The 26,847-nt window shown below is 51.1% G+C and overlaps 1 protein-coding gene across 9 annotated transcripts in view; it reads right to left on the bottom strand.

Moving 5' to 3' along the window:
* HYDIN (HYDIN axonemal central pair apparatus protein) overlaps positions 1-26,847 on the bottom strand; it is a 121,738-nt gene that overhangs the window by 53,816 nt on the left and 41,075 nt on the right. For 7 of the 9 annotated variants that reach the window (XR_005823631.1, XM_040571108.1, XM_040571109.1 and 4 more), the window contains exons 12-21: positions 24,765-24,832; positions 21,561-21,796; positions 20,034-20,134; positions 19,064-19,199; positions 18,466-18,630; positions 15,619-15,771; positions 7,678-7,916; positions 5,612-5,864; positions 3,709-3,852; positions 1,081-1,394 (exon numbers count right to left, since the gene is read on the bottom strand). Coding sequence is in view for 8 of the 9 variants with exons in the window: in XM_040571108.1 (XP_040427042.1) it covers positions 1,081-1,394; positions 3,709-3,852; positions 5,612-5,864; positions 7,678-7,916; positions 15,619-15,771; positions 18,466-18,630; positions 19,064-19,199; positions 20,034-20,134; positions 21,561-21,796; positions 24,765-24,832 (1,809 nt within the window). In the remaining variant the exon portion in view is untranslated. Of the gene's footprint in view, positions 1-1,080; positions 1,395-1,942; positions 2,085-3,708; positions 3,853-3,955; positions 5,589-5,611; positions 5,865-7,677; positions 7,917-15,618; positions 15,772-18,465; positions 18,631-19,063; positions 19,200-20,033; positions 20,135-21,560; positions 21,797-24,764; positions 24,833-26,847 lie in introns of those variants that run through there. The other 2 variants (XM_040571115.1, XM_040571111.1) reach the window with 2 other exon arrangements.

The following is a 26,847-nucleotide window of genomic DNA, read 5'->3' as shown; positions in this document are numbered from 1 at the left end:
TGCTCCTGAAGTGCATCAAGAAGGGCACCCTGTAGGTGCTCTGTTGCCTGCTAAGACCCAGCTGTGATGGGGTACCCCAGTGCTAGGTCTTCTCCCCCAAGCCCTCCGCATAGCCCTTGCTGATTTCCAGCCCCCAGCAGGTCTCCTCCTCTGAGCCCGACCCCAGTTCCCCAAACATGACTGCTCACCGATGGTGTGTATTATTTGGAAGAGCAGCACTTCAACACATGGTGGTTAACCTTGCTAGGTTTCCTAGGGCATTATGGAAAAACCATTTGCTACTGTAATTAAAACTGTCCACTTTTGTACTATGCAGAGAGGCCGCAGTGGAAGAACGGCTAGAAACGTTACAGACGTGCTCCAGCGTGACTGCAAGATCGCTGCTGGGCTTGGCAGCCGCAGCCCAACTCTGGATAGCCCTGCTCCCCGGGGATGATCAGGATAGAGCTCCCACCAACCTCTGCAGCTGCACCTAAAAGCCACAGCAGAACCTGCTGTTTTGCTGTAAAACAGCCCCAAAGAGTTGTTTTGTGAATGGAGTTTAATAGATCAAAACACACTTCACCGAGGTGGTGCTTGCCTCAGGCCAAGAGGGTTGGAGAAACCTTTTTTTTTCCCAGCAGAACCAGTACGGCGGCAGCAGCAAAGCAGCAGTGAGAGGCTGGGGCAGCAGCACACCACTGGTGGCTGTGCCTATGCGGGCTTGTAGGGCAAGACAACAAATAGGGTTGGCAGGGAGGGAAGAAAGGTCATCTTATACACCTGCTAACTATTTTGAGTGCCTGAGCCAACGTGTGACTTTGTAGCTTCAGTGATAAGACAACAAGATTCTATGGGCTATGCTGGAGGTGTTTTATAGCCCCAGGTTGGCTGGAGAACTTTCTCTCCTTCCCAGCTTCAAGCTGGCAGAGGTCACCTCTTCCCTGAGCATCCACCCTGACCACAGCTGGCAGGTGTTATTTCCAGATGGGAGAATTGAAAGTAATTTGTCAGATCCCAGGCAAACAACCTTGGGCTTTGCAGAGCACGGACAGGCCCCCAGGAAGAAGAGCTTCGAGGAGAGGGCAATGTGGCACATACCTCATCTGGCTCATGTGGCTGCCTGTCAGGAAGGCCCAGTGGTACCGCACAAGAAGCGGGCTGCAGTTGGTCATCTCGACGTAACGCACGTCTTCGGTGTCATTCAAGATGCAGCCAAAGTCCAGGGCCATGGTCTGGATATGGAGGTTTGGGAAGTAGACCTCTCCCCGAACAGTAACCTGCTCCTCGTGGGGGTGCTCGAGAAACTGTATTTTCAGAGCCTTCTCTGCTACGCGGATATTCAAGTCCTCTTTGTATGCAGGGTCAAATCTGATGGAGAGGTGAAGTTCCTCCCCTATCCCCAGCTTCATCGGCTGCAAGGAGATAAAGAGATATTAATCAGCAGCGTGACGAAGTTCATAAAGTTCCAAGGTCTGATGGCATGAAACAGGCAAAGGCACGATGCCCTACATGTGATGCCAGCGTGAGCTCCCTCTTTTTCTTCACAGCATGTGGTCTGACCACACACACCACAAACACTCGTCTGAGACCATCTCAGGCTTACGTTTCTGCTCTCTGTGTCAATACGAGGGTAATAAGCATCAGTCTACTGAATTCTGGACCTGCAAAGGCTGTAGCTAGAGACACAACCACACCAGCACTCTGCCAGCCCTCCGGCCCTGACTCTTGAAGAACTTTACCCTCACACTCAGCCCACATGCAATGGCACTGCAGCCTCAGGCTCACAGCAGAAAGGGAAAACATGAATTTACTTACAAGAACAAATGTTTCATGCTCAGAAAAGTCATTTCCTTCAGCAGCTCATTTCACATCTACTCTAGTTCAGGCCAGACCACTGCTGGCTCTAAGGAGTGAGCTTCTCTACCAGAGGACCACTGGCACCAGGCTCCCAGCTCCTCACCTGAACACCCACTGAGAGGGCTGCTGCTCTGCATCGCAGATCAGGAAGGGCTGATCCAAGAGCAAGACAAGCTGAGCGGCAGGGAGGAGATGTTTTTTAAATGAAGAGGCTTGTACTGAAGAGTTAGGACATCCTTGGGTTGCTACAGGAGACAACAAATGGGAAAAACCTGAAGGCCATGGACCTCCTTCCCTTTCTGTTGCATTTCATGTTTTTCAACCCCCAAAATGCATACACCTCTACTTGACGTTCTTAAGAAAAGTTTGCCACTTTTCACTTTGAGAAACCCTTCTAGAAGGGTTTTCTCAAAGTACCTCAAATGCTTTTCATGTTTAGAAGCCGCGGGATCCCCTGGGGGACTGGGAGACATCATTGCCTCATGTACAGAGGAGGGAACAGGACCCTGGGGAGGCAGATGCGTCAACAAGGTCAAAACAGAAACCCAATTCAGGTTGTTCCTCTCCAGTTTTGCATCCTCCCTTGGGCCAAATGGCACAAGATGCATTTCCACTCACATACAATAATTTCTTACAACCTTCTTGGCTCAAATAGCCTCATAAAAAAGAGTGAGGTTCATCAGAGGAGAACAGCAAGCAGGATTTAACCTGAGTGGAGAGACTGCAGCACCCTAAGGTTAAGTTTAGACATCTGCTTGCACATACAGGTTGCACAGCAGTTGGGTTGCAGCGTGCCTTCTGTTGCCCCTGTTAATGACAGCTGCCTGTAGCCTTAAAGCAGAGCTCCAGCCTAACCCATTTCTTCCTGTTCATGTATTTCCCTGGGCTTCCTGTATGGTTTAGGACAAACTAGGCAGTGTTTGGGAAACAAATTCTACATGCATTGATATCAAACATCTGCAGTGTCATAGCACGCGATAAATGGGAGAGCATGGCAACAAGCACAGTGCAGGCAGGCAGCAGGAAGGACCAGAAAGCTTCCTGTTAAATCCGAGCTGCTCTACTCTGGAAGCCAGGGAGAACTGAAAACACAGAAGCTAAATAATGAAGTATTTTCTTTTCAGAACACCTTGGGGAGAGGAAAGATGATGCAGGAGGCAGCATCCAGAGACCAAGGGGCAGCTGCCTTGCGTTCTCGTCACTGCAGCTGAAGGACGTCGTGCAGGTCTTTGAACAAGGTGAGGATGGGAAATGCAAAGGCTAGCATCCCTACCAACAGCTAAGATGGCAGAAGAGAGACGAGACCGTGAGTTTTTCCTCATCAGCCTGAGCTGTTGACAGGAGTCTCAGTTTTCTCAGCTTCCCGCAGAATCAATGCTCAGGGTGCCTTGGAGGACCTTCAAAACCCTCCCTTTACACTGAATGCAGACACTGGTATCCCTCTAAAAGCGGCCATGAGAGAGCCTCTGTGGAGAAGCCAAAATCCCAATTGTACACGGGTGAGGAAATGAAGGTCCTGTTTCTAAAACCACCCTCCACAACTCTACAAAATGCCCCACGAGGAGGAGGGGCAGAGCATCACACCGCTGCAGGGCTCTGCCCTCCACAACCCACACACCACCTGTGCTGCTGTCATGGTCCCATCGTCTCACCCTCTGCCCTAGCGAGCCTGTCCTGACCCTAGGGGAACTGAAGTAATGATCTTGGTGTTAACAGCAAAAGCTTGGTCCTACTCAAATCAATAGTAAGAGCCCTGTGGGCTTGGAGGAGGTGTTTACCTTCTTCTGGGTGTGTGCTGCTTGGACTTCACAACTGGCTTTCAGCCATCAGCTGCACCAATAAACGCCAGGACGCAATCCAGAGACTTACCTTCTCCACGCGGAAAGTGATTTCCCTGGAGGAGATCTGCAGGACAGGAGCCACGAACTCGCATGTGACGTCCACCTGCATTATCTGTGCCTTCCCTGCCTTGCTCCCTATGATGGCGTGGCACAGCAGCCGCTCTGTCACCACCTGCACACGAGAGTCACACATTACCCGGTGGGCATGAGCAGGGCACTGCGTTTGTCAGCCACCCAGCCATGGGCATGAAGGATTTCATAGCCTGGGGACACACCTTGCCATGGGACCTTGGCCATGTTACTGCCATACAGATGCAGTCGCTGGTCTCCTCAATAGCTCCCCTTGCTCTTTTGCTGCGTCCTCTTTATTCAGCACTCAAGTGTCCAGAATGCCACACCCCAACATCCACAAAATGCGCTTGCAGGCCATGTGCCGTCTGCAGTCATGGTAATTAACACCCCAAATGATCATCACTTTGATGTGCCTCATTGCTAAGCGTAACCCTTACAACAAGCTGTGGGATGTCATTACAAAAATAACTGTATTAAGGGAAACAGGGGATAAGAGGGCCCAATGCCACCAAACATTCCCTCCAAAGCTTAGTGGAAAGGATGCACAGAAAAAACCCCAACGGCTGTCCTGCCTTCAGGTGAAAAGGGGATCATGTTCCTAGGAATGCACTGTCTCCCACATCTGATTTTAAAAGAAATGACCCCAGGAATGAGATGTCTCATGCCTTGGGTGGAAGCCCCCTGCCCAAACCAAATGCTCTTACATTCTGACTTCTCCTGGTTTCTCATGGTATCACTTCCTCAAATCTCCCCCTTGTCCCCCCTTTTCAACCCCCTGGCCCAACTCCTCCTTGGAGCCTGCAGCCTCCAGAGGAGCTGCCTAACACAGGGAGCTGGGCTCCTGGCCCACCTGAAGAGCATCAAGCTCTCCAGGCACAAGGGAGGCGACAGCCCCCTTCCAGGGGCTTGGTGTCCCCCATGTAGCCCTAGCTAAGCTCACAGATCCCCTTCCAGCTTTCCAAGCAAGACATCCTCTCCAACGCCCCGATCTTTTTATTTCTTTTCTGTTACCTCTTCCATCTCCCCAGCAAAACCCTTGAGCTCCAAACTTCATAGGGACATACCTGGAGAGTCCCATCAGCCAGCTGAGTGAATTACCCAGTCTTCCTCCACCTGCCACTGAGGCAACCCTCTGAAACACCTTTCACTGCTGGTACTGGGGGGACGTGCAGTGATCCCACTGAAACATCCCCCTCCGAGCTGTGACCCAAGGGTGCATAGGCTCACTGCTCGCCCTGGCTGCCCTGGGGACACTGGGACCAGCTGTTACGGAAATATTGACAAAAGCCCAAGCTGTCAATTCTAATGATCTCTGGGAACAGTTTCCCACGTGTAGAACGTCCCTGTATGATCATTAGAGCTGATGTGTACTGTGTCCATTTTTCTCCTCCAGGACTCAGTGCTAGACAAGCCTTCTGCCTGTATACATGTAGAAAGGAAAAATGATGCTGCTCCCAGACACTCCCTCCCTCCACAGGTGTTTTAGATGCTTTCCCCAGACATATTACCTTTTTTTTTTTTTAATTTACTTTCTGCCTGCATTCCTAATTTCTCAGAGCCTAACTCCTTTCTCTACGCTTCCTTTCTGTCCCAGCTTGTGACACCTTATAACCTGTCATCTGCCCACTGAAGCAGCACTTTCTTCAGCCCATATTTTGGTATCAGCAAGATGGGTTTATGGTAGCTATAGAAACAAGAAAAGCCTTAGCAACTGATTGTGGCCAGCAAGGAAATCAACTGGTGCTGCCATGGTAACTTGTGATGTTAAAACAGTTCTTGAAAGCAATTGCTCATTTTCTCAGGCAAGTGTCTGAAGACGACCCTGTGGTTGTGACCTGGTGGAAAGGGCTCGACCTCACCTTTGGAGTGCTGGAGGAGCCTTCCAGCATCTCCATGGTCCTGCCTGGCATCAGCTCCATCCTCAGCGGTCGAAGCTTGAACACGGGAGATGTGGGCTGGGGTCTCTGGGAGGAGTTTTTGCCCTTGGAGTTACCAACAACAGGGAGACGATCACGCTGGCGAAACGGGGCAAAACCTTCTGTCGTCCAGTAGAGCTGATGGGTTCGCCTTCCCTTGTTTGTTATCTTGAAGTGGTAACAGCAGGGACCCAGGCTGGAAGAGAAGAAAGGGTGGAAAGTGTAAAAAAAACCCTGAGATTTCCCAGCAGTCACCCAGCACCAGCACCCTGGTGCCATTTCCTTAACTGCACCTTCAGCAGTAAAGCCACCTCTGAAAAGGTCGACCTCGCTCAGAGCTACAGCAGAAGCCAAATCTTGCTTGCCCCCAAGTTTATCAGCATCCAGCAGCTGCTCTGTTTGCAAGGAACAGCTTCACAAGGAACATCTTGGCCACTGGGGGGATGCTGGGGGCAAGCTGTCTGTCTGCCCTGCAGTCAGAGCATCACCAGCCTTTTGTGCTTGACGCTTGGAATAATTTCCCCACATGCTTCCGTGCTTAGGGAGCATCCAACCCTCGCTGCCCACAGCACATCACCATCCTGTGCCTGAACAGCGCGGCTGGTGCTGTGCTTCAGGAAGATAAACGTGTGGTGGGGACGCAGGATCAATGGAAGTTTCCCCAGTATGAACACAGCAAGACCAGCTCTGGCTGCTGAGGTAGCTGAGCGACATCAGGGGATGACTAACTAGAGCTAGATATAAGACAAAATGAATGTTCAATGGAAATTGATTCCTTCACGTGAGAAAACACTAACTACAGGCTACGCTGGAGTAATTATTCTACCCTCTATAAATCTCAGCCTGGCCAGGAAATGAACGGTTCCTGGAACGCTAACCATCTTTGAGAGGTACAGAATGTGCAGCTTACAAAACACACGTCTGCACTAAGCAGCTAAACACAAACGCAGAAGTGATGGTGTAGCGCAAACTTGCCTTTGGTATAGACTACTAGGAAGTGTTTGATGCACAAGAACTCTGCATGAGCCATTTTATCTGGTGGACAGCAAGAGAGGAGAACTTGGAGCAGTCCCAGGTGGCTCTGGGGAAGCCCAGCTCAGCAAGCTGCTGGGCCCCACAGCCCAAGAGGTGCCCACCACAAGGCAGGTGAGAAGCACCTAGGGAAGACCTGCCTTCCTCCCCTGTTGTCAGACACGGATCTCTTCCTTTGAGCTAAGCTCCTCATTAGTGCTCCTGATTTATCCTGCCCAGACACAGGACGTTTGCTCTCTTGCCAGTCAGGAAAGGGTCTGCCATGCCCAGGGGACATGCCTCTACCCAGCCTCCAGCCTGTGCCTTGGGCTGCTGTTGCTTGACGGAGTAGACAGCAAAAAAAACCACCATCACAAACAAAACAAACAACAATAAAACAACAAAAAAAGGCAACAACAAAACAACCAAACAAACAAACAAACACACCAGGCAGGAGAAACAAGGAAAGAGTACATCTAATAACAAGAAGTCCAGAGGGGAAGCAGGAGGACACAACGGGGTTGGGGGATGATTGAGGGCAACGACAAATTCTGTTGCTCCTCCAGCGCTCCTGGGCTGAGGGGAAATAAAACAGCGTCATTAATTTCGTCAAGGAGCTGCTAACAAGCTACCGCCAGGTTTTCTGCTGCTGTGAAACGATGCTCCACAGTGAGCGGAAAAGCAAGCAACGCTATTGCAAAGGGAAACATGTTTATACTGGTAATGGGGCATTTTTCAGCCAGAGGCTTCTGGGACCTGCTGGTTTGCTCCACATCTTAAGTGAGGAAATAAATGCGTTATAACTCAGGGCAATTCACTGACAATGTAGCAACTGGTTTCACGGCAGTGGCTTTTGATAGCGAGTGCTTAATGCCCTTCAAATGGCCATAAAGCGTTTCCACATGGATTCCTGCACCTCTTATGGCAACAAAATGGCGGCCGGGCCCCAAGCAGGGTGGGAGGCTCAGCCTGAAGGCCCGGCCCTGCCCAGTCCCTACCTGAAGTGCGGCCCCAGGGTAAGCGCTGGCGCGAAGGGTTTGTCGGTGATGATGGTGGTGCCAGTGCCCACCGCCTGGACAGGGATCACGTAGGTGTTGCTGTTCTCTATGCAGAGTTTCACCTCGTCCTTGAATTTCTCGGTGTCGTCCAGGTTGGCGATGATGGTCACGGACACCTCGGTCCCAGCAGGGATCACGCCTCGGCTGGGTTTGATCCTCCAGCACGAGCCCTCGCCAGCCTGCAAGAGAAACAAGTGCCATATTATGGTAGAAGCCGTGGAGCCTTGTGGAGTGCAGGCAGAGGGAGGACCAAAAAATACAAGGGTAAAAAGCATGGAGGCTTAATTTCACAAAATCTAAGCTATAGGGTCTGGAAACAGCAAGTATGCAGGAGCTTATGCAACCTGTACTTTACCTGTCCGGTAGCAGACTCACTTCACTGACCCAACTTTGCCCAACCCAAGGGATTTTCATTTTCTTCCCCCTCCAGTCTCTTTTGGAGAGCACACCCAGGGAAGCTACTTTATTTCTCCCAGCTTCATGGCACTGGTGGCTGAGTTTCCACAGAGACCTGAGGACAGGGGAAGCTAGAACCGCCCAAATCCCCTGACAGCTGGGAGCCCAAAGAATAATTCCATAAACCTGCTGAGCAAAGCCCCGACACCAAAGCCTTCTTTCCTAAGAGCTGGGCAATGTCTCTCAACAGCACCCGAAGGACTGAAGCACCCATATCCCACTGACTGCCAGCTGCAGCAAGGTGCCCTGGTGACAAAAACTCAGCTGTAACCATTTGTAGTAAGACAATTAAGAAATAAGTGGAAAGCAATTTGCAAACATGTGCCTTGTGGGCATAGCCAGGGCTTCCCAAGCATTCACCTCCTCTGGCTTTTCATGGACCTTCCTCTGTTGATGGGACAGTAGGGGTGCTGGACCTCAGCCCATCTAAAACCACATTCACAGGGAAGAATGTAGCAGCAGGCAAGAGAAACGCATACAGTGTCCCCTGGCCAGCACCAAATGTTCTAGGAAGTGCACGTGCTGCTTCAAAGCAGACGTCGTGGTGTTAATGGTACACATCCCACAGTTTGGTGCCATGTTTGGGATGACTGTCACTAACTGCTCACCCAAAACATTGCAGTATTGTGTAAGAGAAGAGGTTTTTTATTATTATTTTTGTATTTTTAATTTTTTTGAAAAGCAAGGATGTGCTTGTAGGCTTGACAATCCAAGTGAAATTAGTCTGAGTTTCATCAGGCTGGTGGCACTGAGCTCTAGCAAGAGAATAGCATCAGAAAACCCAAGCAGTGCTTCAAAGTCACAGAAAACATTTTAAATAGCCCCAGAAGACCTTTGCTAACAATGAGGGTAAGACTAGTTGGAGGCCAGGGAATCAATAACTTGCTGGGCACCCAGGGTCCCAGCAGGGTCTGCGGGTGCCCCAGCTACGATGCACCCTGCATGGAGAGCAGGTCGGGTCTGCCCAGGAGGGCCCAGGGTGGAGCGTGCCGAAGGCAGTGAGTTATTCCAGGCACTGGCAAATTTAATGAACTCAGCTCCATTTAATTTATCTGGAGCTGCAAGAGAAAGTCTTAAACAAAAAAAAAAAAAAAGAGATGAGAATGGCATGGAGGAAGGTCGTCAGCACAGTCACTGAGGCCCTGCTTCTCCATGGAGGGCAGGGCAAGCAGCTACCCAACACTATTTATTTATTTGTACTCCTGCTCTTTCCCTTTCATTATTATCCACAATTTATTCTATGAGGTGTGGGACCTGCTGCTCCATTGGGGAATAACTCTTATATACCCACTGAGGTTTCCTTGGTCTTGGATGCAGAGAAGCAGTGCTGGAAAACCAGTCTGCTGCAGGGTGGTTAGCTAGCTTGGAAGATGACAAACATAGTAAAACCTGTCCACAGAGCTCAGCCTGCTTGCCCAGAGACACTACGGTTACCGGACCTCCTGAAACCCCACCAAAAACTCAGCCTTGAATTAATTTGCATCTCAGAGGCTCCTTATCCCATCCAGTGATAACACACAGCCCAGGCCAGTGGACAAGAGAAGATGGACCTCGCATGGGTTGGATCCCCCCAACCCTCTCCTTTTGTCCTAGGTCACTAGCCTTGGAGGGATCCACCACACTGCAATCAGCCAGAGAACACATTTGGAGCACGCCAGTGGGTGTTAGCTTTTCCTTTACATTAATGTACAGCTTTTCCTCTGATTCATGCTGACATAGGGTAGCTCGCTTGAAAAGGAGACCTGATAGCTCTGCTCCAGAGGTGAATCTGCAAGTCTGCTATCTGACAAAGCTAATTCATCAAAGCTTGGCAACCAGCCGGGCAGTAAATTGGGCCCAAGAAACCATCACTGAGGAATAATGATAGGCCGTCTGGAGGGAGCCAGACTCGGAATTTCCCAGGGTGACCCGGTGCAGACCCACCGTGCCCTGGCAGCCCAGCAGCTGACTCTGCATGAGGATTCGTGGTGTCTCCATTCCCTCGGTTACGCTTGGCGTGGGTCTGAGAGGCAGCACAGAGCATCGCTGGCCAGGAGCCTGCCAGGACCAAAAGGCTCGGGTGGGCCAGCCTCATGCAGGTTTTTGGTGCAGCCCCTGCCCACGCTGGTCGGGGCTGTCCCCGAGACCAGAAATCTCTTGGAGCTCGATGCGATTGGTGCCACATAGTCCAACTATAAAAAAAAGAAAAAAGCCACTCTGGAGACTAAGACCTGACTTCCGATAGCATTCCTAGTTCTTGCTTATCCCTGAGTGCTCTGGAAAATGATGCAATTTCTGTAAGGCACTGAATAGACAAACGCGGTGGCTATTTTTGTCCCTGTAGAAGCTTGCATTATCAGACAGCGGAGTCCCTGAGTGCTAGGCAAGGGTTGGGATCAATCGTTTAATCAAGAAGTTGAACGCTGGGATCATTGCCTTCTTGCAGGACAGATTTCCATCGCGAGTAAGAGCTGCCAAAATTGGTTGTAGAGTGTTCCCAGCCTGCCAGGCTGACCCACCACACCTCGCAGAGGCTGCACGTGAAGGGGAAAAACCCCGTTCCACATCAGCTGCACACAGAGCTTTGCCCCAGGTGGTTTAGCAGTCCCAGGGGACACCTTAGGACCTTATCCCAGAGGCAGAATTGAGAATCTGAGTCTGGGAGATAAAAATTCCTGCTAAAGAACCATGAGTGCCATGAGCAGATGAGCAGCTCCAGGACAGTCCTGCAGGAGCATCCCATTCACCAAGCATTTTTTTTTTTTTTTTTTTTTTTTTATAGGGCCAGCCAACTGAGCAGGGACACGGCTGGTGTTTTATCTGGGATCTCAGCCAGGCAGGGGAACAGTCAAGAAAACATCAATTTTGTCTTCTGGCTACAGGTGTATAAAGAGGAACACCGAAACAGCATCTCTGGGAACTCAGGGTTGAGTAGGTAATAGGTAAGGTAGCCAGAAACGATGCTGCACAACAGCTACTGCTGGCTCAAAAGGATCTTCTCAAGAACACCAAGGGAAAAAGAAGGTGGAAGAAACCACCATGCCACCTCAGATCAGAGAGCACTTCCAGTGCTACAGCTCCATACGGCTGTGCTGCGGCAACGCACTTTGCTTGCTGGAAGGAGGGGACTGGGAGAAAGCAATGGGAGAAGAATTCCCAGAAGAGATGAGAAGCACAGGCTGTGTCCCTGTTAGGTGACCCAGGTCCTGGTCCCTTGTGTCTGCCTTGGCCGTGCTTGGCTTCGCACCAAGAGGTGAGCTGGGCTTGCAGCAGAGCCCACACTCTGGCCACAAAAAGGCAGAGCCTCTAGTGCCGGAAAAAATAATAATAATAATTCCAAACTGATGCATGGAACTTGCTGCCACTGACAATGGAGCCTAATTTGTCGTGCTCGGTCCAGCTCATCGCAGACTGCTGAGCGAGCTAACGAAGCTCGTCGCCATCTGTGTCCCCTGCCCGTAGCTCTCCCCAGCAGCGCTCCGAGCAATGGGGTTCGCCAGCCAGGACACAGACACAGCTCGGCTGGTTGCTGCCAAGCAGAACATTTAATAACCAAGCCCTTTCTGCCTTCCTTTGGGAAAAGCACGCGGCTGAGTCACTCTTGCTTCTAGGAGCAAAATTGCCCTGAAGACTTCTTCTACTCTTTAATTTGGTTGGCCAATGAGTGCAGCAGAATACTGCGAGTTCGGTTTCCCTAGATGAGCAGAATAACAATTTATTTGTTTACTGAAATACAGCAATTTTGAAAGGGCATGAATTCATGTCAGACACTGATGCAATAAGAACTCCTCCCTGGGACCAGGTTTTAGGCACCTTTCCTAAAGTCTCCTCCAAACCTCTGCTCTGCTTTCTAGAAGCTGTGTGCCTGTAGCCTAATCCTGCACAACCCATGCCTGGGAAGGATGCAGAAGGCTTTGGTGCCACCAACGGCCAGCATGAGGCTGGAAGACCCTGACCATAACCCACGTCCATGACCGATGCTGTGTTTCCAGCATGGTCTGCTGCAAGGAATTCATTCCTTCTGCTTCAGCAAGACCAGATCCCAACCCAGGTAGGAGCTGGTAGCACTGTACTAGCAAAATGCTGCCTTTAAAATCTAGACCAAAGGTTTGTGTCTAAAGGTAAGCTTTCAGAGCATGAGGCTCTGGTGGGACAGCTCTGGAAAGAGTTAAACCTATGCATCTCGTCTTTAAAACCTCTGCTCACCTTGGAAGAGGCCACTCAGCCAGTGCTGCCCATGCCCTAGGAAGTTATTTAAACACTCATTTCCAAATAGCATCGCAGCTATCTCTGCCTGCTCACATCTGAAGGGCACGGCTCTGTCTGCGTGTGCCTTGCTGTGAGCAAACACTGATGGGACGGATAATTATGCAGATGCTTGGGGAAAAACAAACAAAAAAAATCCAATTTACAGTACATTTAAAAGCAACCCTCTTGCCAACTCAAGTCTGCTCCGACTGCAGCGGGAGCAGTTGGAGGGAGCTGTGGGCAATGCTGATGCTCCCCGAAGACCTCCCGCCCTGCAGCCCGCACTACAAAGTCCCTGCCAGCCAGAAGCAGTGACAGAAGCGCCGAAGCAGCAGCCGTTTATCAGTGCTGTTTGTACGTTTATCTCCGCGTTGTGCTGTCTCTCCATATGGCTGTTTCTTTATTACAGGGAATTGCAGCAAAAGCTTGAGATAATAGGCCAGAAATTCGTAAATGAAACAAAATCCTGCACTAATGAGGAGAGAAGCAAGTGTGTGAATGGGAACCGCGCGTTCTCCTTGCTTACACTGAATTTGACCAGGACCTTCACACGTTTCAAAGCAGTGATTTTGCCCCAGTGAACACTAGGGAAGAGACAGAACAGAGCACCTTTGCTGTAGCTACAGCATCAGCTGCAGCTGAATCCCGTAGGAGCTCGTCTCCAGGAGCACGGGAAGGGGCCTGCTCACCAGCGTCTCCTTCAGAGGATGCTCCTGACCTGCTCATCAGACGGCCCCAAAGCATGATGAGGCCCGAGTGTGGCTGGAGTGGCATTAACAGTGGTGGCAGGGACAGGGCCTGGGGCACCCTGAGGCACAGCAACCTCCAGCATCCGCAGTGCAAGGCTGTGAACTACGGGTAAGGACCCCAAACTGGGGTCCAAACCAGGAAGCAGAGTACCACCAGTACCGGGGGAAATCCCAAGAAGGGTTTTCTCCCTCCTCCCTAATTACAAGCACCAGGAGACCCCCATTCCCCACCCTCTGGTAGCACATCTCAAAACCAGCACGGTGGTCCTAGCAGGAGAAGAAAGCAGCCGCTGATTAACAAAGATTTCACACCAAGCCCGTCTTTTCCTTTCTGATCACCCAGACGTGATGTGCAGCCACCTTCTGTGATGCCAGGAGGTGCCTTCGCTGACGATGGAACAATAATCCCTCAGGAAGGCAGAGCGACAGATGAAGAACAAGTAGGAAATGATCTAAGATGAATGCTTTTTCCTGCCACATCCCTGCCTTTCTGCGGGGAGAGTGTGCACTCCCATCAATCGATACGAATGCTTTGTGCTTGTCAATATGGCAAAAATCACACCATGCTTAAGGAAATGAGAAAAGATGACAGCAGCAGCGAGGAAAAGCAGACACCTCTTTCTGCAGGTCACACCAGCCCCCAGCTAAGCTCAAAAAGCTCCTCCTTGTCCTGTCGTTTACCGAAGCTAAAGGCAAATCCTCCCCCAGAGGGGTATCTTCAGCAGGCCAGGCCATGTCTGCAATGTCCCAAAGCGCAGGGACGGTGCCAACATCTCTGCTCGTGCAGGAACCCAGCGTCTCTGCACAGGGAGGTTGCAAAGTTCTCAGCACCTGGCAGCAGGAGCCCTGACCTCCCGGAGCAAGCTGTTTGAAGGCTGACCCCAAAGCAGGGACAGGACTCGTGAAGGCCGCCTGGTTCCGCCAGGACATCAGCGGTGGTTTCAGGACAGACACGCACCAGTGCCAGAGATGCTCAGGGCTGCCCCCAGCATCCAGCAGAGGGAAGTGGAGATAGGTGCAGGGAAGGTACCCCATGCACCAGGGGTACACCCAGAAATCCCTTACACCACAGTCAGACTATCTGCAACAAGACACTCGCTTGATGCCTTCTCTGTTGCTGCCGCTTAATTTAATCTCATTCAGTTTGTTGAGGTGCCTGTTTGTGTGCTGTAACATTGCTGCTGTGAAAGTTTCAATCGATAGCTCTTTCTTTCAAGTGGGGACTGTGATCTATGAGCCTCTGTGCAAATAGCCGCAGCTTCAAGATTAGCCATCGGATGGGAGGCAGGGAAATGACAGCTCTGTCCTGCTGCAGTCTCTGAGCAGGAAATCCACGCAGCAGCTTTGGCATCTCAGGGAACATGAGACTTCTAGGGAATGATGGATGCTCCAGTCACCCACCAGCCAGGGGACAGCCGCAGCCCACTCTGCTCTCAGACAAACACACACAGAGCACCCTGGCACCTCAGCGCATCTCCAATTTTAGCTCCCCAACCATTCAGTCCTCTCTTCTTCCCACTAGGAGCAGCACCAAAGGGCAAAACTCCAATGGAGGCAGCAAAACAGCACCAAGGCAGCTGCTGAGGGCAAGAGAGGCTCGAGTACACCTCGCACGCCTGCTCTAAAGGGATGGAGCAGGTCCCTGGGGGCTCCACTGCACCAGAGCCCCCGTCTTCATCACAAGGGAAGACCACCCCTGCACCACCTTCATTTATCAGAATCACTGAGATTGGAAAAGACCTTCAAGATCATCAGGGCCAACCACCAGCCTGACCTACGTTATTGTTCTATTTATCAGTTAGCCATAATGCTTGCAGATTGAGGGGATTTACCATCCGGTGCCATAAATAAGGGCACCGGGAGGCAGAAATTCCCTGCAAGCCCCACTGGCTTGCCCAGGGAGGGAAGGCAGGCATTGCACTGGGACAGCAGCCACAGGTACAAGCAATGACATGACATCACATCATGTAAAAAAAAAAAAGGCAAAAAAAAAAAACCCTATCATTTATAAATAAGCACCACCCATCCAAGGGTGTTTGGCTGTTTGCAATGGAAAACAAATTTTCATTGTGGATCCAGACAAAACGCTCTGGGAATTCCCCACTTTACATTCATCCACCTGGGCACAGAAACTGGAGTGAGGCAGCTGGAAAGCCCCAAGAGGGAAATTCAGCCCCTCACGCATCCCAGGAGGCTGAGCCCGTGCTTCTTCACACAATAAACAGAATTTGTGGAAATGATCCGGGCTCACGTCTGCTCATATCTATGCAAATCCTCCACTTTCCCAGGAAGTCCCCAGCTAAAACCACACAGAGCCAGAAGCCCTCTTGCTGCATGATCATGGAATATTTTCCTTTCTCTTTGAGATGATGACATGGAAATGTGTATAACACCAAGTCCCAAGCTGCTACGGACCAGTCGCTGGAAAACAGCCTCACAAAGCACTTACCATCTCTGCCCAGAACGATGCAGGGATGACCGCCTGATTGGAGAGGTTGAGAATTCGGGTAGCATCTTGCAGAACTTGGATATTGCCAAAATTTATCTTACTCGGATGCACGTAGACTACTGGGCCTTCTCCAGTGCTCACTAAATGGATTTTCTGCTCCAGGAGGCATGTAGAAAAGACCCCAAAAAACAGGGAAAGGTTAAAAAGATTAGACAGCGCTCTGGATACACCTAGACTGAGGGATAATTATGGCTGATTGAAGCTTTTAGCGTTGTAACACCGACACAAAAGACCTGCAGCAAGTGTGGGGTATGGGGTGATCCCACCTGAAAGACACAAGCTCCCTTCATCGGCGGTGCAGAAACCCAGCTTCCCTTGCTTGCTTTTTTCATGCTTGCACCCACACCTCCTGCTCACTGCTGGCTTTCCTTCTGCTGCCCTGCACTCACTCACACCCCTTTTATTGCTCAATTTTGCCCGAAACCACCCTTGCTGACTCCTGCTGTGGCTTGGATAGGAGCTCCATGAAAGTCAGAGCTACGCCTGTGAAAACCAGCACACATCAGAAGCGAAGCAGGCTCTTCAAAGTTAGGAATACACAAAAACACAACTCGAAGGCAACCAACACTATAAGAATAACAGTCAACTATCAATTACATCATTCAGTGTTTTTCTCCTTTACCAGTCTGTGACCCCAAAGTTTTGTTGCAGAAGCAGTGCAGACCATCAGGGGAGAAATGCAGACCCCTTTACTAAATCCCCTCCTTGCATCATTAAAACCATGAGAATTTATCCAGCCCTGGTGGCTTTCACCAGGCCCAAACACCCCAACAAGACCTGAATACGCCCCGCTCCAACCCTGACAAGATGCTGTACGATCCACTGGAGGGCACAGAGTTGGATTTGACCACAAAACCCTTTTTCCATTATGTATGACCCGTACTGATGTCTGACAGCAGGAAATAGCATTGGCAGCTGCCAGAATCACTCCTCCAACTCTGCCAGAAGGAGCAGCGTCCGCAAGTGCTCTTCTCTTGACAAGACGCTGCTGCATGCAAGTACGAGCCAAAATCAAGTGCTGAGGCTGATTCCCCAGAAATAAGGAGCTGAACTTGTAGGATATGGTGGGGCTTTCACCCCCCGGCAGAGCAGAGCGCTGCGGTCTGGGCGATGCTGCCCACAGCTCCCGGGAAGCAGGAGGCACAGGGAAGAGCTGTGCCTCCAGCTGACCGCAGGGCAGGAGCAGCAAAGGCAGGGCACAACCCTTTGGAGACGAGCAGAACAACAGCTGGAGGGTGCCCAGGCCACCTGGAAACCTGCTTGTCTTCATTAGTGTGTACTATCATATGTCCTCACCAATAAAGGGTTAAAAAAAAAAAAGCTTCATCTACAGATTTATTGGAAGAGGCAAGAAAGTCCTCTTTCAGCGGTGTTGGAGGCAAGGTCCCAAGTGTCAGGCAGATGCGCAATCCCAAACAAAACACCAGGCAACAGCCCTACGGAGACACTGCATTGTGTAGGTGAAGGATCCGCAGGTTTCCCCTAAAGTCTTGGCAGAAGTTGGGATCAGCACCAGAAGGCAAACCTAAGGCAGGAGCAAGCTCCTGTTTGGTTTTATTGGAACACACGGCGGTGACTCAACTGAGGTCAGATTTGAATGATATGATAGGAAAACGCCACTGGTACAAGTAGTTAAAAAACAAACTAACCGCTAAACCACTGGGTTATTCTAGCAGGGAGAAACCCTCACCTTTAAGGAACTGAGCCTTACATTTATGAGCAACTGTTTTGCCAAACTTCAGCTTTGTTGCAAAATTCACCTGCCTGGTTTGCGTTCAACCCCACAAAGCCCTGGGCTGAGATGTTCAGCGGCGTACTGGGGATTTAGCAGCATCACTTCCATTCATTTTAATGAAAGCCCAAATCCCTCGAACAGCTTTCAAAATGTCAACCTCCCTTTCTGTTACAGAAAGCTTAAGGTTCCCAGCAATTCTCTGACATCCTACTTCATGCTCAGAGGGATGACAAGACATTTTAGCAGAGCTACTGAAAAGTTAAAATCACTTTCAATTAAAGTTTAATTAACTTAATTTGTTCTAGATGAAGCCAGGACACTACATAAGATTTTCTTGCCTACGTTTTGCTGTCATTGTTGCTGTTGCTGTGTATGCGTGACTATGGACAATGCATTTTTGAAGGTGTTAGCCCAGGAATGCTTTGCCTCATCCATTTCCAAGCTTGGTAGAAAAAGGTCTCTGTGCTGCAGATGCAAGCTGTGCAGACACTTGTGTCTCTCTGGCTGGGGCTTTGGCAAAGAAGTATAATGGGTACTTCTCAAACATGGTTTTCTGAGAAGCTTAAGCCCAGCTTTGCTCAGAACTGCACTCCAGCCTGGTTTCTTGAATGCCCTTTGCTGTAGCAGGGCCAGGGCTGCTCCACAGCGAACCTCCCAGCGAGGCAGCAGTCGGCGTTCCTCTGACAGCAGAGAGAGACCAGGTACTGACCAGGGACTGCCCTGGTGTGGGACTGGGCCAGTTACCAGTCATGGGTGGGTGCGATGTGGAGTTTCTGGCACCTCCTTTGCTTCCAGAAAAAGCAAGCAACTCTCAGCATACGGCAGGATCCGGCCCCTGCCCACGTTCTCCCCTACCCAGCCTGGCTTCCCAGGCTGCCGTACCAATCTAAGCAAGAGACATCCTGAACATGGACATCTGGATTCCTGCCACCCCAATCATCATCACTCCAGCTCTTGTTTGCCCAGGAAGAATCCCCAGAATTAGGAAACCCACACACACATGGCACTCCAGCAGGATGAGCTGCACGGACAGAAGGGACACTGGGACTCACCAGCGGGGCTCCTTTTCTCCCAAACACCGCCACCTCAGCGGCTGTGCACTGCTCCCCTGTCACCTGGGCTGCCAGCACCACCGGGACCTGCACCGAGCTGCGGGGCTGGATGATCCCACAGGGCGCTGGGCTGGAGTACCACACGGCAGCGCCCTCCTTGTGCTCCTGCGGCGGACATAGACGAACACAACTTCAGAATGACCTTGGAGAGAAGCTAAAACCACGTAAATTGTCATTGTGGTAAATGTCAAGGAGCTGACAACCCCCTAGGAGAAAACTAAAAGGCACAAAACGAGATGCAGGATGTGTATGTGCTTAGCATCCCGAGGGGTCCAGCACCAGGTGTGGGGAAACAGCTCCTGCCGAAGGCACCCAGCTGCTGCATCCCTTGCAAGCAGGGCTTTGTGACTCCCTAAATCCTCCTGCGCGAAAGCACCCCAAAGACCAGAATTGCTTCCTAAACCCTAGCATACGTGTTGCTTAGGAAAAAAAAAAAAAAAGGATCTGGATGCATCTTGCTGTCCATTATCCCCAGGTAGGTTCCTACTCTGAGCAACCCCCTGGATAAGGTCACGAGGAGGAGGACGTGAGGCTGGACCTGCGGGAGGAGCCCATAGCAGCCGGGAACATCGCTGTCGTTCACAAGGGTGAGGACCTGCTGGTAGGGGTGCTTCAGAAAGCACCGCCCGAACTTCACCACGGGGTTGAGCACTCGCAGCAGAGGAACAACGCACCTGGGCAAAGAGATGACCAAGAGAAGGTGGAATTTGTACCAGGACCTGTGGTTAAAACTGGTGCTCCCATACTGCAGCATTCAGCTGGATGTTGCTGCAGATGTCGTCCTAAAAGGCTTACGAAGATAACATCATTCCGTCTGTCAGGCACTTTCAGGTAATTAGATGGACAGAGTTAACCACACCCCTCTCGTAATTCAGCTGACACCTACTGCAGCACAGCAGGATTGAGTCTGGCTGCAACAAGATCAACTTTGGGCTTCAAACATTAATTAATGGTCAGCAGAACCAGAGGAAAGCGGAGAAAACTGCACTCATGCTTCACACCAAGGACAACTTCCTTCCCTATCTTGCCCCCATTCTCCTCTCACCAGCTGCACCAGGAGCCCCTTTCCCCTCTGCCTGTGCCTTCATCAGCTGAACTGGGCACCAGCTCGGCAGGCAGCTCGCTGAGTGCCAAATGGGAAGAACAGAGCCTTTGGGTCACCACCCAGCACAAGCCCACCCTCCCCTCACAGGCAGAAGCAAGGTGGCTCTTTGCAAACTTATTGCACCTCAAGCACCAGAAACCAGGCAAATCATGACTGTAATTACCATTCCCTCTAGGAAAACACTCAGGCCATGCCTGTTCATTGAACACAGGTTCTTTTTGACCTGTGACACTCTCAAAGCCCTGCTGTTCTCATAGCTGATTTAACTCTGCATCTAGCTGGGCAGAACGTGCTCATTAAACTGCTTCTTGAGCAGGGCCTGAGCGAGCAGGCTGTGTGCGAGGCAGCGCAGAGGTGGTGGAAGCCCCAGGACAGAGGATGAGCTGGCAGAAAGGCACGACACCTGGCTGTGAGGAGGAGTGCCAACACCTCCTTGCCGACACCATCCACGTCCACCACCAGGGCCAGCTCGTACTGTCTCACGGTGTTGGAGCACAGCGTGACCTGGCAGAAGAGAACAGCAGACACTCAGTGACTCCCCAGAGCCATCGCCCATGCGTGAGAAAAGCTGGGGTCAGCGGGTGGGAGAGAACATTGCTGAAGGATGCTCTACCAGCCCAGGCTGTCTAAAACTCCACCGAGGAGCTGTAGATGTTCCTGCTCCAGGAAGCATTTCACTGCAGATTAATGGGGACCAAAGGGGCAAGGGAATTGAGGAACAATAAAGCTCCCTTCCAAGAAATTCTCTTTAACAAAAGTGATCCAGTTTTTAACAACCCACAGGTCAAGAAACACCACCTGGAATAAAAAGCGCAGTGGAAAATTAATCCCATACAGGCTCTGGGTGTGATGCAAGGATGAGCCTTGCCACTGGAGCATGGATGTTCCCCATCTCCCCTACTGCTGCCTTCTGCATGGCACATGCAACAGAGACAACGGTCCTACCTGCCTGGCTTCTCCTATAGCTTCTACCACCAGCCAGTAAGAAAGAATCCGCTGCTTTGGTCTGTTTGGGGTATAATACGTTAAAGAACAGACCCCACTCTCTGTTGCAGAGGGGTCTTGCTGGAGGCAGTATCTGCAGGGCCATCCCAGCCTCGTGGTCCACCAGCTGCAGCACCCATCCCTCCTGCAGGTCTCCATGCCCCAGCACCCTGGGAACTGCTGTCTGCAGCCTGGGACACCATGGCATGGAGCAAAGTGACACTAAAGCCACCAGTGTGCTGGCCTGCCCGAGCCCTTTGGGGTCCTCTGTTCCACAATAAGGAAAGGGAGGATTTTGCTCTCATTTTATGCTGGAGCACTGTTTCTAGGAATAACACCTTCTGATGATGTCTGAGCTGTTAAATACACCTTGCAGTTATCAGGGCACCCACAAACTAAATTAAAACACAAGTCGACTAAAGCTCTTCCTCCTCTACTCACCACTGTACAAAAATTATTCCATTAACTTTAAATCTCAGCTACAATAGCATAAATCCAGAGGAAATCTGTTGGCTTTAACAGTAGGAGTTCAGCCTTCCAAGGGGAAAGTGTGGCCCAGCAGATGCTGGACAGTTCAGGGCTGCCAGAATTTTTCCTCTCCCCATTAGAGACCAGAGCAGTCAATGCAGCTCCTTCTGCTCGACAGGAGCCGGGAAACAAAGCTAAGATGAAAACAAAGCTCTTTTATGCAATGACATCTCTCCAACAGCCACCTCGCTCTTCCTCTGCCCACTTTAAATCAGAGAAATCGCTCACAAAGACATACACGGATGGCTTCTGCTCTTGACCATATGGTGTGTAAACTTGGGATTTTGGAGGTAAGCTGGTGCCCCTTCAAAAACACCCCAGTAACCCAGATGCCAGCGATGCTGAAGCCCTCTTGGAACCAGAGAAACTTTACCTCCACCTGCTGAAACACGCACAGACAGCCGGACCCGTGCCGTACCTGGACATCCAGCAGTCCCTGGGAGCGGATGGTTCCTCTGCAGGGAGTTATGGTAAATTCGCTCGGCCTGAGATCACCGTGAGCTCCCTTCCTCCAGGAAAGATGGGTGTTGTCCGACATCTGGACAAAACTGGTCACGCTGGGGGCTCCAGAGCCATCTCCTGGAATGCGGAGGTTGAACGTCATGGGCACCAGGGAGGTGTTACTGAGGCGACACGACAAGGTGCGAGGAAAGCCTACGAAACGACACAAACACAGACATATGCCCCTGATATCCCATGGTTCCCAGCATGAATATCCTGTAATAAAAGCCTGGGTTTGGAATGCAGCTTTTTGACAAATCTGTATGACGGCTACTTGAGAAGCTAAGCGAGGAGTTAACCTTCGCTCTCCTATCACACTGACCCCCGGCACAGCTTGCTCCCAGCGCTGCTGATCACCAGAGGTTTTCCTTTTCTCTAACCACAAGGAGCTCTGTCCTTTGCCCCCAAACCAGCACCAGTCACTTATCATTTATGAGAGTACATCCAGACAGACCGTAATGGATTTATCTATTCTGAAAACTCAATCAATAAAATTCAAGTTCTGCCATTCATGCTCAGGCTGAATACTGTCTTAAACCCATGAAACATCCCAAGATTTTCAGTATGTAAAAGCAGTGTGTTGCCATTGAAGAGCATCTACAGTAAAAGAAAGGAAGGATGAAATTGGGAACTATAGCACTATGCAAAGCACTCTTTACTGCGGTTTCTTGTGACCCTACTACCACAAGTTTGTGACAAAAGTCCAGTCAACTTAATTACAAGTAAATCACTTGTGTTCAGCAAGATCCAGGATGTGAAAGTCTTCCTGTTACTGGAAACTATGCCTTCTGCCAAGTGGTTCTCCCCACGCTGTCACGCTGCTGCCTATTGCAGTCCCTGCATATATAATGCTCATTGCTGCATCTCCTTTTCTGCCAGCATCCCAGCCTGCAGGACAGCAGCACGGCTCCTCTGGTTAATCGCTGTGAGTGCAACACTCCCGCAGTGCTTCCTTCTCATCATCAACTGAGGCTGATGATTGTCAGCGTAACACCTAGGAAAGCTAGCTCAGCTGGAGCCTCAGACCTTTTCTCGACCCCTGATCCCATCACAGTTGGATTACCTGTACTGACAAAAATCACCCATAAAAAGCAGGTTCTGCACCTGCTAGCAGAAACTTTGAGTTGAAAGCTGCATTCCCACCCCCGTGCTCTCACCTAGCCTTTTTACAGACCTCTGCCGTGTCTCCCCTGCTTCCTGATCCCCCTTGCTGTTCTCCACCTCGCCAAGGTCAGCCTCCAGCTCCCAGCTTTGATTGCTTCCTCAGATGCAGCTGCCTCCTGCTCACTGTCAAATGCCTGTGGTCTGGGCTGAGGCAGGGTAATTTCACTCCAACCATGGATTTTCAGATCCTGAGGCTGACCTGAAGCCCTGCTTTCAACCTTGAGCTGGTCAAGAAGTTGCTGCTGTTCCTCTAAGACAGGGATCTAACCGTACTTATACAGGGCTGGGTGGGAGCACAGACACCAAGAGACATCTTTGGTGCCCCTTGGGTACACGCCGGGCTGGAAAAATATAACACAGACCACACAGAGCACCCATGTCTATCTGGAGGCTCCTGTTAAAGGGTCTCCTATTTTGGGGTGCATGACACCTCAGAGCCCACTTTACAGGGGGCTTAGAAATCAGCAGGAAACGTGCTTTGCCTTTCTTAACTAACGGGGACATCGCACCCACGCTGGCTTTGATTGCTCCCTGCAGAGGTTGACACCCGTGTCTTGGAGGCTGGCTTTCCATCACCTGCACATCCGGGGGGTGTTGTTCAGAGACAGGACAGCAGCCCACAGCCCTCTTCCCTGCTGCTCTGGAGCAGATGCTGGCTTGGCTGCTTTCCAAGCATCGTTTGCATCTGGCTGGGGAGGGAAATGGGGTGCAGGCAGGGCAGGCAGCTTCTCCATGCCCAGCAGTGCCAAGCAGCTAACCCAGCAGCCTAGCAGTGGGACAGGAGGTGCACAAGTACCAACACAGACTTCACAGAATCCCGAAGCTGCCAGACGCAGACGATCATTAGCATGGTTGAAAGAAGTCACAATCCACAAAAGCTGCCTTATTTGGCTGAGAAGGCCTTGTTAATGAAATCAGATTGCATCGGGTGAATCTTGTGTTATGTAACCGTATTTCTGCCAGGCGTGTTTCTTGTTTTATTTGGTCAAAAGGAAACAAAGAAGTGAGAAGTGGTGATGGAGAGAGAGGAGGAAGCAGCTCAGAGAAGGTAATGAGTTTTCTTTAAAAGTCCACGAACAGCATGAAAACACAGAGGCATCCTGGGCACAGAATGACAATGGCCCTTCAATCAATCCACGATTGATTTCACATTTCAACTTCAGATCATCGCAGCAAAAAAGCCTTTTGTGAGACCGAGATGGAGAAATCGGAATCTGCATCTCAATGGGGATGCTCCAGACGCACAGCCGCAGGCACTGCCAGATGAGGAGCAGGATCCTGCACCTCTGGCGACATCGGTGCCTGGTGCCATACCCAGCACCAGGTAACAGGGTGCCCGCACAGCGCTTGGCTCTGGAGCACGACAGGCTGGCACATGGTTTAACGCCCTTCTCCAGTGCTCCCGTCCCCTGGGCCCTCCCGCAGCACGGCCCTTCGCGGTCGTTCTGCTGCCAATGACTAGGAGCTTCAGGTTAAACGGGCTTGAGGGACACTGTAAAGCAGCAGCTTTCGATTCCTTCGTTTCTATTTGACCTCACCATGGCTTTCATTTGCTCAAAATAGCTATGAAGGACAAACTCTGCTCAGTGCCAGTTCCCACCATGATTTTGTTCCCCGATCTCCGTGATGCAGAGAGCGAACCAATGGGAAACTCCAGTCATTTAACCCTCACTCTTCACCCTAAACTCTTATAGGCATCCAGAGCCTCTTATTCCTTTGGGGCACTTAGGCTAGAAACTGGCTCTCACATGCCCCAGTGCATCCATGCTTCAGCTCAGGAGCTTTTTCCCATGACTGTGTGTGCAGTATTAATGGCACAATACTGCCTAGGCAGCCAGCAACCCCGGTTTTAGCACCCCAAAGGCTGCCACGAACCCAACAGACACTCCTGTGCCAGCACGCTCTGTTTTGGTATCTCTCCCACCTCCCACCTCACAAACCCCCAGGGTGCACTCACCAAAGGGGACGTCACCGAAGCGGAGGGAGGGTACATCGAAGTGAAAGGTCGGTCCGATGACACAGCCCCTGCGGGGATAAAGGCAGGCAGAGGAGGAGTTGGGGTGGTGAAGGAGGAGGGCAAGGAGCTCGGCTCCATCGCCGTGCACCCGTGTGCTCAGCGTGGCACCCATGTGGGCCAGAGGCAGCCAAAGCAGGGCTACCAGCAGCTGCTTTGGCTTAGGGCACCAGGCCAGGTATGATCCCAAGTCACTGCTGGCTGGACGAAGGACACTAAATGAGTGATGGCCCCGTGCCTCAGTTTCCCCATCTGCAACACGAGAACTCAGAGGTGCCCACACAAAAGCAGAATTACTGTAACCAGCCTTCCCAGCTGCAGGTTCCCTGCTTTGGCATTTCCTAGCTGGAACTGGTGTTCCCATGGAGCATACAAACGTCATTTTCTCAGAGGACCTTGATCACACAGTGGAGGATTTTGAGACCAGGGGAGCCCTGAGCACTCATTGAGCAGCACCAGAAGAGCAACAGCTCTACACCATGGACAAAATCATCAGCTTGTCACCAGTGAACCAACAGCATCACAAGCAGCACATCTTGAACCACCAAACGTGGGCGTCCCAAACCCAGCACACCTCCTTGCCCCTCCACAGATTGAGCAGCTGTGCTCCAAATTCCCAAACTCACCGACATCTGCTGAAATCAGTATCTGGAGCTGCACAACATACATTACTTTACTTCGTGGCTGATGCCAATCATCACCAGCTCTGCCTGTTAGTTAAATCTGGGGCCACAGCAAATAGTGCCCTCTAGTTTTATCCACAGGCCTACCTTCGTGCCTGTTCTGCAGACGAACGGACCCCAGCACCCTGCAGGAGGGACCTGCCTTCATCCCTACAGCCCTGTTTCCACTATCCTCTGAACACCAAAGAAACGAGCATTCAGGACCCCATAAGGTTGGTGTCCCAGCAGAAGAAAAAATAATCTGTGGTTTAGGCATCTTCTGATTATGCAGTCAGGAAGCATACAGAAGAACTATCTTTCAGGAGTTTCAGTCCAGTGCTAATTCTCGATTCGCAAAACCCCATCAGTTCCTGAGAAGCAACCAGTTCACAAACTCCCACTGCTGATCAATTCCCTCCCCAGGGACCTCGTGTGATCAGCCCTAACCTCCCAAGCCCACGCAGCTCACTCTGAACAACGCAAAGGGAGCAGACGTGCTTCCCATCACATTCCTTGCCTGGAGATGATGGAAAACTACCTCCAAATGGGGTATCGCAGTGGACACTGCCAGAGCAGAGCCCTCTCAGGCTCAGGCTACACCTGCCTGACTGCCTGAGCTCTGTACACAACAGCTGGTAACTGTACAGTGAGCAAGAACTGGGGAGAAAAGCAGTGGTTTTGGCAACAGCTTGGTCTTTCAGCGGCATTACTTAACGCACGTGTGCAGGGAGAGCAGGGACTCTGCAGAGCAGGAAGGATAACACGAGGTGGGACAGGAACCACGTGAGCTCTCATCCCTGCTCCTTCCTTCACAGCCCTGTGTCCTACCAGCCAGATCTCCTCCGAGAACTGGGAAGTTTTCTCCATGGAGGACTACAGTCGGTGCACAAAGCCTCCCGAAGCAAGATGCTCAGATTGAGCTGCTGGGTGGACATCTCACAGGAGTCTGTAAACAAGCAGTGGGAGCTGTGGGGCTGGAGAATGAAGGATAAGGGCTGGGTAGGGGTCCTTGAAACAAGGGAAATCAAGAGGCAGATGCCACCTCAAGGGAGGAGTAGGGTGCACCAGGAGCTCCTGCTGAGGGACAGCAGGGCAGGAGCAGACAGGGAGGCTCGGGTAACATCAGAGGGGTTGTGAAGGAGCCATCATCCAGGACGGAGGAGTAAAAGGATGGGGAAGGAAAAAAAAAAAAAAAAAAAGGAAGAGCAATCCTCCTTCACTGAGCAGCGTAGTCTGCACTGAGCTTAGGGCTATGCTAGCAGAACAGGGCAGGGAGGGACCACAAAAAGGGGAAAAGTGCTGGCACTGGGACTGCAGCTCTGGGAGGCAGAGCATCAGTGGAGAAACCAGAACCATTTCATGCA

The sequence above is a fragment of the Cygnus olor genome, chromosome 12 (assembly GCF_009769625.2).
Source record: "Cygnus olor isolate bCygOlo1 chromosome 12, bCygOlo1.pri.v2, whole genome shotgun sequence".
Lineage (NCBI taxonomy): Eukaryota > Metazoa > Chordata > Aves > Anseriformes > Anatidae > Cygnus > Cygnus olor.
Note: the sequence above shows the minus strand (reverse complement) of the source record. Positions and strands in the feature narration are given on the sequence as shown.